This window comes from Siniperca chuatsi, linkage group LG11 (genome assembly GCF_020085105.1).
Source record: "Siniperca chuatsi isolate FFG_IHB_CAS linkage group LG11, ASM2008510v1, whole genome shotgun sequence".
In the NCBI taxonomy this organism is placed as follows: Eukaryota; Metazoa; Chordata; class Actinopteri; order Centrarchiformes; family Sinipercidae; genus Siniperca; species Siniperca chuatsi.
In genome coordinates, this window is record NC_058052.1 from 11,360,531 (window position 1) to 11,371,814 (window position 11,284).

Sequence of the window (11,284 nt, forward strand, 5' to 3'; positions counted from 1 at the left end):
TTTTTTTTCTTTTCTTCTTCTCTTGTTTTTTCTTCGGTTCAAACAGATAAAAAGATTTCTATTGAACATGCAAGCCATCGTAAGTTCACCTTCCCAAGACCTCACTCTTTCACTGCTTCATACTGTTTGTGTTTGTACTGTGTGTGTGTGTGTCTGTCTGTCTGTCTGTCTGTGTGCTCATACACATTAGGAGCCCTAACATCTGTGTTAGCACGTGGAGCTGCAGCATGCAGCGTTTTGTGTTGAGCCCGTCTGTCCACACTTTGTTGTCATCTCAGATCGAGTTCAGTGAAGACACGCCTCACCTTCTTGTCCAGCCTGCTTATAAGTGTTGTTATCCCGTCTTGTCTAGTATGTTGACTAAGCGTAGGATAGGTTTCTGAGCTGGCTCCATGTTAGCACATTGCATCATTTACATAGCAGCTTGTTGCAACTGTAGATTGAAAAAAAAGAAACAATTACAACAAAGAGATCAATAGATACACTTGAAGTGATGGTAATTCCTCTAGCTGAATGTGACATGGGCTCAGGGGAGAGCAGCCACGGTAATGCACCTAATTTGCTATTGTTCCCTTTGTGGTAATAAGTGCGGACGGCTGTCGGATTCAGTTCCATCGCGCCACGTGAGCACAGGAGCTCTCCACTGCCAGCCCGTTTGCCTCCGGCTTTCCTCTCCTCCACCCTTTCTTCTACTCTCACTGCTGCTCTGTAGTGTCTGTGGTTTCCTCCAACCCCCGCTCTTATAACATGAGCCGCTATCCTTATCTCCTCTCTCCTCCTCACCACACTTATAATCCGTCTGTCCTCTCAACAAATCACAATCTTATCTCACTCCTTCCTATCCCTTTTGCCAAATTGCCTCTCCTCTAGCTCTCTCCTCCTCTGTTTCTCAAGCCTGTCTACTCCTTTTTCTTTTTCTGCTCTTCTATGTCTCCTGCCAACCTCGCTCCTTGTCCTCTCCTCTTTTCTGCTGTGATGTGACTGGCTCACGTGTCTGGGCTGGGTATGGTTCTGCTAGTGTTGGGGAGTCAGGGCTAAGCAGGCTGAGGTGGGCCTGCTGACCAGTCACAACCAATCACCTAGCAGGGGGAAAGAGAGGGAGCCCAAAAGAGAGGGAGCCCAACAGGGAGCAGGTGAAGTTATGGTCACCACCTCACTTCGATCCAGTTTTGTTGTCAGATGCGCCCCATGCAGGCTAGGAGGAGCTGTTTATTAATGTTGCTTTCCTGGATTATCTGTTTTAATCAGAAAACAATGTATCTTTAGCTAGAATGAAATTGAACACAGAGGACATCCTAGCAGGTATACTGCTAGAGTTAAAGAATATGTTCACATTTTTTCAAGTCTACTGTATCTAAAAACAACATATACCCACAAGTACACTGAAAGAGTTATCTGTCATTCTTCCTGTCCAAACTGGCTGTGATCCCCTCTCTAATCAGATTCCAATGTAACAGATGGAGGACAAAATCCACAGTCTTTGTTTTGTGTAAGAATTCAGAATTCAGCTGAAGCTAAAATAAGGTTTCAGCAATCTGAAGTCACATAAAGTGAATATTTTCTCCACCAATCGAACGTTTTCTCCCCTGATACCAATGCCAATACCTCAACTCAGGGTCTCTGCAGAAGCTAACTGACCAGGGCTCTCTTTTTTCCAAATTGTATACCCCGCTCCATGAAACTCCTTGGCATCATTTTTATGTAAGGTAGCATGATTCCAGTATGACTCAGTCAGTGACTCGCCGTGACTAAATTCATGTCACTCATAGCAGGAACAGTGAATTTTATAATGACACTGACAAAAAAATTGAATGTGGATCAGTCACATCATGGCCGATACCTGATCCACCTAATAAGGTCAGCATCGGCGCCATTACCGATCTGGCATATCAGATCAGTGGATCCCTAGTATTTTCTAAAGTTACAGTCTTTTTAGTGCTTGATCACCTCTTTTTATTTCCTGGATAGGGTTTCCTTGCTGAGCCATGATAGTGTGAAAGAGTCAAAGTGTCAAAGAGGGAATAAAGCATTAAAAATACTGTCTGAATGCATTTTTAAACAGGACAAGGACTGTGGATTTTGTCTTCCATCACTTACATTGGAGTCATGTCAGGGAGGGACCTCTTCAAGCCCAGTATGGACAGGAGGAACAATTACAGCGACCAATATACTCTTTCAGTGTACATATGGGCATGTCAGTATTGTTTTTAGATAGACTTGAAAAAATGTGAACCTATCCTTGAAGATTTCAATTTCAGCTGTGGCTGCCCATGTGAAAAAAGGACTGATTATTTTAATTATAGTCAGTTTTAGAATATATATATATATATATATATATATATAGTCAATACTCTTACTATCATCATTTCTTTTGCTTGTTTTGTCCGATCTAAAATCCAAAGTTATTGAATTTACAATGGTATAAAAGAGAGAAAAGCAGCAAATCCTCACATTTGAGATGCATGAACCAGCAAATATTTTGAATCATATATTGATAAATGACTTAAAAAAATAAGTGAGATTAATCAGTTATCAAAATTGTTGATAGAATAGTCTGATGATCGACTAATCACTTTAACGACTAATCGTTTCAGCAGTAACTTAGACTACAATATCTACTTTCTGCTACTTTCTGCTATAGCGGATATGTAGTAAATCAGATGATATCTCTTAAATTGTATTTTCTTCCCTCTTGTGTTTCCCTTGCATTTGTGCCTGTGTGTTTTCACGTGTCTCTTTATCATGTGTTGACTAGCTGCCTTTCTATCCCTCTTTCAGCGCTGGCCCCAGGTATGGGTGTAGCCATCTATGCTGGTCTGGTGGGGGCCCTGCTGCTGTGTGTGATACTGGTGTTGTGCGTGGGAGTGCTCGCATATCGGCGCAGATGCCGCCATCTCCACGGAGACATCACAGATTCTTCGTCTGCTCTCACAGCCGCCTTCCACCCTGGCAACTACAAGCCTCCCAGACAAGGTAGGTTCACACACTCACACACACACTAACTCACACATCTGTCTGTCAGACACACCCATCATTCAGTATACATTCACACACAATTTCTCTTTTTTATCATTGTTTATTTTCACAGACTTTCTTGTTTTTACTCATCTTCATAGGAGTTCTTCACAATTAATTTAATGATCACATTGCTATTTATATCACCCCATAAATTAATTCTTTTTATACCATTATCTCCTCTCACTTAGTCAATTCTCCATTCTTTACAGCATTACATTTTTTACATTTTAAGCATTTGTCATGGTATCCCTTTTCTTGTTCTTGCCATCAAATATTAATTAGCAACATTAATCCATTTCACTCGCGTCACTTTTAGCACTCTTAGCCCTGCCTGTGTCATTTCTGGTGATAAGAGAACAGCTCCTCTCTTCTCCTGTGTCCACAGATAACCCTCACCCTCTGCATCCCTCAGCTCCTCCGGATCTGACAGCCACAGCAGGAGCTTTCCGCGGGCCGCTCTTCTCCCTGCAGCAGGGGGTCAACGACAGCCCCCACAAAATTCCCATGACCACCTCTCCCCTGCTGGACCCCTTGCCCAGTCTCAAAATCAAGGTGTATAACGCCTCCACTCTTTCCTCCCTGGAGCTCCCCGCGGACATGTGCTCAGGTGACGGCGAGATCCTCAGCCTGAAGTCAGTGGGTACTGTGGGCAGAGAGCGAGAGTACCATAGCCACACCCTGTCCAGAGAGCCTGGGCTGAGCACCAGCGCCACCCTGGGTCATCTGGGAGGACGCCTTACCATCCCCAATACAGGTAACATATATCGCATGCAGCTGTCTTTTCACACACAAATAAAACCAGAATTCATATGCACCCACTGTGAACCAATAACATGTTCATTTAATCACACTTAAGACAAGATAAGTCATGACACCTTCTCCCTTAGGTGTGAGTCTGTTGGTCCCCCCTGGCACAATCCCCCAGGGGAAGTTCTATGAGATGTACCTCATTATCAACAAGTGGGACAAAACAACGTGAGTGCCCCTCATCTTTATTCGTCTATTTCAGTAATCTGTTTAGCAACCATGAGGCAGAATAGACCTCATTCTCACCTCAATCAGAAGTTTTCCCATGCAAGGCTCACCTACTGCGAAACACTTAAAGTACATTTGGAAGTTCTATCATTTTTTCTGAGGAAAAAAAATTGATCAACTTGTCTCAACTCCTACACTAAAATTGGAGTGGATTCATTTCTTGCCAATTTTCTGGAAGTTTGATATGTGTGTGCCTCAAATGCGTCAATACCAGCATGTTTTGGCAACTGTTGCAAACACCCGGTGTTTCCCTGTGCGTGTGTGTGACCTTTGCAGGCTACCCTCTGAGGGCAGTCAGACTGTACTAAGTCCTGTGGTGAGCTGTGGCCCATCTGGTATGCTGCTGAATCGCCCTGTGGTTCTTACTTTGCCCCACTGTGCCCAGCTAGACACACCTACACCTGACTGGACCCTCACACTCAAGACACAGACGCACCAGGGGGCATGGGAGGTGAGACATCCTCTGACTGGTACCAAATAACGGATATCTCGTTGGCCGATGTGGCATCATTGGACCCTACTTCGATCTTTTTTCAGGAGGTGCTGACAGTAGGAGAGGAGACTTTGTCATCTCCGTGCTACCTGCAGCTGGAGGAGGAGTGTTGTCATGTTCTCATGGAGCAGCTGGGAACATACGGCCTGGTGGGCCAGTCCTGCCCTCCACAGCCTGCCTGCAAACGCCTGCAGCTGGCTCTGTTCGCCCCTCGAGCACCCTGCCTCTCCCTGGACTACAGCCTCCGTATCTACTGCATCCATGACACCCCACATGCACTCAAGGTACTGCTTGTGTGTTTGTCACTCTGTCAATGTAAACATGTCTGCATATGTCGGTTTACATCTCTTCTTTACCGTTTACATTTCTTCTTCTTGCCTTTCTGTTTCTTCATTTCCTTGATGTGTGAGTCAATCTGGCAATACTGTACTTATAGTGTGAATATTAATAAGTGCCTTACTGGTAATTACTTAAAGCTGCAAAAGACAAGATTTTTTTAAATATAAACACATCCATCATATCAGCTATCTAAAATAGAGCTTGACACACACATACACATAACACACCAAATATTCACAAAACAAAAGACACAGATTCAATCCAACATGGGACCTGGACATAAACAAAAAATATATAACCAACTATAAAAAACATATAACACAAACAAGGTGCATAAAATTGAAGTATGGCACAGGGTAATAACACTAAAAGTTAATATAACTTATTTCCTTTGTAGTCCAGGGCAAATAAAGGAGTCCCATCCCCTCTAAACTGAGGCCCTGCGGATCCAAATCAAATTCTGGTATCACATATTGAATCTTCCTTAAGACTAAAAATAGTACAGCACAATACAAACCCCCTACTAAACAGTGAGTGAGCACTCCATCCAGAAAAAGTTGGACTCACTGACGTTAAATATTTTCCCTCTCTCAGTCCCCTTTGTACAAAGTGTTCACAGACCAGTGGGGTAGTAAACATGAGCATGCTGTGTGCAGTTTACTGGCATCACATTACATGATTTCTGGCTGCTAAGGTTCAAACAGCTTTCAAAATGTTAGCTCTCACACATTTCCATTTGGAGACACCAACTTAGAGAGTGCACAACGCATTTTAATTAAGCATTTTTGAAAGCATGTTGTGAAATGTGTTAAAGGGATAAACCCATAATAAAATTGATAAAATAAATATGTTCCTAAGCCCATCTTCTCTCTGCCTCCGTGCAGGAGGTGCTGGATTTGGAGAGGAGTCTAGGAGGAGTTTTGCTGGAGGATCCCAAGCCGCTGTTCTTTAAAGACAGCTACCACAACCTGCGCCTGTCCATCCACGACATTCCTCACACTCACTGGAGAAGCAAACTACTGGCAAAGTATCAGGTGAAACACTCAAAATGCAGCAGATACTAGCCTGTTAATATGTAAAGTGTTTATAGATGTAGCACAATTCATCAGCAGCTTGAATAAAACTACTGATAAATTGTCAGTAATAATAATAACTAATAACTCCTAAGCAAAAACTATAAACTCTTGATTTCACATCAGTAGAATGGCTATTTTCTCAGAAATTACAGCTAGTAGACTTTATGCTATTCACTGCTGTTGTAAACATCCAAACCCTCTGCTGCATTCTCTTGGCGGCAGCACTGAGATTGCAGTCTGAACCCTCTCTGAATAAACAAACAGGAAATCTGATAGTGGTCCTAATTTATGGACAGTGCGCTTTAGAAATAAATTGTCCTCTGACACACGGAGTCCCAGTTGGTGGAAACACCCAATATCAAAATAAAGCATATTGCACTCTCCTTGAATGGAAACTGTGTTCTAGATCCTTCCTGATTGTGCTGCTCAGGACAAAGCCACTTTAATCACAGTGTAGAGACCATTTTTTTCAGCTTTCAGCTTCTTAACATTTTTCTTTGTTAACAGGAGATCCCATTCTATCACATCTGGAGCGGCAGTCAGAGACCCTTGCACTGCACCTTCAGCCTGGACAGAGGGAGCCTGGCTGTATCACAGCTCACCTGTAAGATCTGTGTCCGACAGGTGGAAGGGGAGGGGCAGATATTCCAGCTGCACACGGATATTCAGGAGGTAATGGTGACAGCTGAAATAATGCTTGTGCAAACACAGATAAAGTTGCTATGAAAGCCACACAGTTATGCCAAACAATACAAAGGTTGATCTCAATGCTTCTCACCCTCTCTGTCAATCCAGACTCTACCACCGCACTCGCCCCTCCCCTCAGGAGGCACCTGCCTGCCTTCCTCTCAAGTGGGACCCTATGCCTTTCGCTTGCCTGACTCCATCCGCCAGAAGATCTGTGCCAGTTTGGATGCGCCCAGCGCTCGAGGATGTGACTGGAGACTACTGGCACGCAGTCTGGGCTTTGACAGGTCAGATCTGCCTCACATGTTCATGTGTGAAAGGCAGCTTGGTCACGCTTTAGCTGTAGAGACCAGTGTTGATACTCAGGTTCCTAGCTGCTAGTGTCAACTGATACCTCAGAACTGTGCAAAAGGTGGCATGTAGATGTTCACTGTCTGAGGTTAGATGTACTGTATGGGGTTATGACTTAAAAAAGGGCTCAGGCTCAGAGTTCAGTTTAGAGTTGGGTTTAGGTTCAGGTTAACATAAGTGTTATATCCTGGTCGCACTGATTTAGACTCTGGAAAACATGACTGGAATATTAGGTTCAGGAATATAATTCAGCCATGCATTTTGTCCATCGCAAGTTTCACCAGATATTTCATCTTGCTAACTAGCTAATCCTGCTTTGTGAAATATAATAGTTACTTGTGCATAAATATTGGACTGTCAAAATAAAGTGGTAGCAGTATTTGCAACATACAGTATTAATGACTTTAAAAAAGTTTGTAATCAATAATGGAGTGCTTCCTTTACTCCGTCCTTTCCTTCTTGCAACTTGCCTTCTCTTTCCCCCCCTCAGGTACTTGAATTACTTTGCAACAAAGCCCAGCCCCACAGGTGTTCTTCTGGACCTATGGGAAGCTTGTCACCAAGCTGACGCAGACCTGGTCTCTCTGGCGACCGCGCTGGAAGAGATGGGCAAAAGTGAGGTGCTAGTTGTCATGACAACAGATGGAGATTGTTGACTGGTCAAGGAACAAGAGAGCAAGCAAGACTTTTTTTTTTCACCACCGTGATGAAAATAAGAATACCTGCCTATGAATATGCACACCCCGGCACAAATCATAAGCCCACAGAGCATTTTGGTTCCTTCATATGTACTGTATTACCTCTGCCTCATCTTCCCACTGCCCCCGATCAGCTACTGTAGCTACATATCCACCATAACCCATTCCCATGCAGGCCATCCTATGATAACTGCTAACCTGATTCAGCTTGAATCTTCCAAAGCAATGTTGCATCTGCAAGATGTGAAACCAATTTGAGGGTACGAAGGCGTAAAATGGGTGTTAAGTCATCTGTCATATGTGGTGTTGACTGTCTTCTTCAAAGATTGAAAATGACACTATTCTTGTATATAAATAACAAAGCTTTGGGACAAACAAAAAAATCCATGTATTCAACACACTAAAGCACCCACAGTAACACAAACACACAAACGCTAACACAGAATTATCCATGTTTCAGTAGCAGCATGAAAGTGCATGATTTCACACTATCTCACCTCATGGCAGGGTTTTTTGTTTTCTCCACTGTCATTCTGTGTGTGCAGTGAATGACAGGAAGCACCAACCTGTCTGCAACCTCCTCAGGCTACAGACACACTCCAACATACACACATGGACAAACTGGTCATTAACCGGCTCTGAATCGGACAGGCTAGGATTTCTTTCCAACTGCTTCGACTGTCCACAAATCATATGAGAACCGAACCCTCAAAGTTTGAGGGCTTGAGCATATCGCTGTGGGCTGAAAATAAAAGCTGCCTCTTCTTTGTGGGAGGAGTGTGAATTGTGAAGTTTGTTTAAGAACTGGCGGATAGCTAGACCGACAGACTCTTTATATTGTACCAACAAATGCCTCAAAACCTCGGCGTATCATTCCGGCTCACAGGGGTGTTTCCCTTTCATCTCTCCTCACGTTCCTCCATCGCTCTGCCACACTCCTCCGATCTGTTGAGAATAAACTGCAGGAGAGCTTTCTGGTCATCCCTTAAAAGTTTCCTTTGGGGAACGCTCTTTAAGTTATTATCCATATTTGTGGATTGTTTGGGTTTTTTTTTCCCTGTGTCACTGCTTTTACGATCGTATATAACCTGTTCTATCATCTGTGCTTGTTTAGGCTACTGAGCTACTGTGTATTATTTTTGATTCTAGTAGAGCAGGCCAAATGGGAGAGTTGGGAGCACAGTGGATGTCTTGGTTGTGAATAACAAAACCATGTTTATTTGTTATTTTTTAATACTGTATCAACTATTCAAAATGTAAAATATAATCTGTAAAACATGATTAGAGGTGGTTAAATGTCCAGGTGAATAAACTGTAGGCATTTTGCTTTGCTGTAACTGAGGGCAGTTTCCACTGTTCAGAGATGGATATTGCAGAATAGATTAGCCTTGCCTTGAATCAACTAGGCAGCAAGGGGCCATAAAATTTACCTCAACACTAACTGCATTAAATTTCAATCTATTCTCTGTCCACCACTTATCTATGTGTCCATCTGTCCATCCATTACCCTCATTATGTCTCCCTTCTAACATATTGTTTACCTTTTTACTAAGCTGCCTGCTTTGTGGTCAGGGTCCTCAAGCTATTTGCATTATCAATATTGTTCTGTCAGTTATTGTTAGACGGGAATTGAAATGCTGTCATCTGTAACTTTGTCTTTACTTAAGTTCTGTGTGTTATTGAGTCCTTTTCCCCCTCAAAGCAAAAAAGAGTGTTCATATCTTTGAAACCACAAAAACCAAAACACAGGCAGTATCCCTCCTCTTCAGCAGTGAGTCATGTCACTGTTTTGTATGAATGAACTGAAAACATAAGTGTGTGTGTGTGTGTGTGTGTGTGTGTGTGTGTGTGTGTGTGTGTGTGTGTGTGTGTGTGTTGAATGAGTGGGCAGGTGGGTGTGCACATACAGTATGTGCACCCTTAAGATCTGTCATTTCTCTTTGTAAGTGCTATGCAAGTACAAAAGAAAAGTAAAGCATTTTGACTTCTTTTGTTTCCTGGAAGAGTAATTCTATTTTTTCAGATCAGGGCATTGACAGGGTTTTGATTTTGTATCCTAAAGTGGTTTGAGAATGGTTTAACACTTTTGGTGATGGTAGTATGTGTGGGAATTCTCCATCTGTATTGAAAGAATTTGATCACTGACCAAGGAAGCTAATACTGAAAAAGCGCATGTGGGAGAACAAAACAAAGTATGGTGTAATGGCAACAAAACAAGTTGTGAATAACATCATGAACTTGTGCCCAGCCGGTCTTTGCCTGTGAGGAAATATCTGAACACGACCAGTTCAGTACTTTGGATCCCTGAACACTGCAGGACTATTTTTCCTTTCCTAAAATCTTGTTACAGAGACTGACTAGCTGTAGACTACAGTGTTTATTCGTCCAGATTTCTTGAGTGTCTGTTGACTCTAGCTCTGGATAATTTATGCTGGAGCAGGACTGGATTCCTCCTTGCTCCCATCAAAGAGAAGAATTTAGCCTTTGTTGGAGAAATCAGACATTTTTACAAAAAACTAAATGTATTCAGTGACATTATTTTATCTCTGTAAAGTACCAATTGTAAATAAACATCTAGCCTTCTTACCTGTAACTAAATATAATTTTTATGCAATAAATTATATTTCTTAGTTTACCAATAGTGTGTGTTTTGTTGTTATTGAATTAAAACTTATTGGCAGGACAAAATCACTGTTAAATGGCATCTGTGTTTTTATCAATTACACCCCATTTTCAAAGAAAATGCAGAGCTACTCATCCTGTCCCTCTTTCCCTCACACCTCATTAGAAAATTCCCTTTAGGTCCATTTAGCTTTAAAAGCTTTTAACTGGCAGGCTGTCCGGCCTTCAAATTAACAAGGTTGTAGAGACACTAAAAGTGGCCTTTAAGGATTGACTCTGGGCGTTTAGATTGAGCATGCTAACCTCAGTTTTTTTATGAGTGCAGGATGTGTGGGAATTCATCAGATTAGGCTCTTATATCGAGAACAAATATCCCAGTGAGTCATCTATGTGAGTCTTAATGGCAGGCAACACTTTGCACCTGTTTCATTAGATGCACTGTTAATTGAGGACTGATATGCCATCTTTCAGTGCATGAGTTAATTGAACCTTTTATAATACATAAATTGGTGGTACAGTATCAAAGCTGACTGAAGCGTCAACCCAACCACTCACCCTCTCTACACAGGTTGTTTTTGTTACTTTATAGTGAACAAATCAGCAGCGAGAATAATATTATTTTGAAAGCACGTGAAAACTAACTACAGTACATGCATACACACACATGTCGTACAGCATTTACAACACATATTCTTCTTCTGCATGAAATGATAATAGCAATTTTTGAGATCCCCTAAGACTGGCTCTGCACAGTTTGATCTGTTGGGGAAACAGCAGTTCAGCAGCAGTAAGTTGGATAGGCTCCACATTTGGACAGTGACTCATCTGATAATGATTAGTCCAGTGGTGTCCACTCATCAAGTGGTCTCACCAAGAGTCTGCAGGTTTTCATTTTTTTTTTTTGGTCTTTTTTCTACTTACAGGTGCTGTAATTGTTTTCATTTTCCAGAGAGGTGCAGTAACAC

The 11,284-nt window shown here is 42.3% G+C and overlaps 1 protein-coding gene across 3 annotated transcripts in view; it reads left to right on the forward strand.

The window, feature by feature from the left end:
- The window catches only part of unc5b (unc-5 netrin receptor B), a 49,396-nt gene extending 39,064 nt beyond the window's left edge, over positions 1-10,332 (forward strand). The window contains exons 8-17 of one of the 3 annotated variants that reach the window (XM_044213310.1): positions 47-79; positions 2,779-2,973; positions 3,404-3,772; positions 3,906-3,993; positions 4,330-4,504; positions 4,591-4,830; positions 5,770-5,919; positions 6,469-6,633; positions 6,757-6,935; positions 7,490-10,332. In XM_044213310.1, the coding sequence (XP_044069245.1) occupies positions 47-79; positions 2,779-2,973; positions 3,404-3,772; positions 3,906-3,993; positions 4,330-4,504; positions 4,591-4,830; positions 5,770-5,919; positions 6,469-6,633; positions 6,757-6,935; positions 7,490-7,655 (1,760 nt within the window). In that variant the 3' untranslated portion in view covers positions 7,656-10,332. The remainder of the gene's footprint in view (positions 1-46; positions 80-2,778; positions 2,974-3,403; positions 3,773-3,905; positions 3,994-4,329; positions 4,505-4,590; positions 4,831-5,769; positions 5,920-6,468; positions 6,634-6,756; positions 6,936-7,489) is intronic. The other 2 variants (XM_044213311.1, XM_044213312.1) reach the window with 2 other exon arrangements.
- The last annotated feature ends 952 nt before the right edge of the window (positions 10,333-11,284 follow it).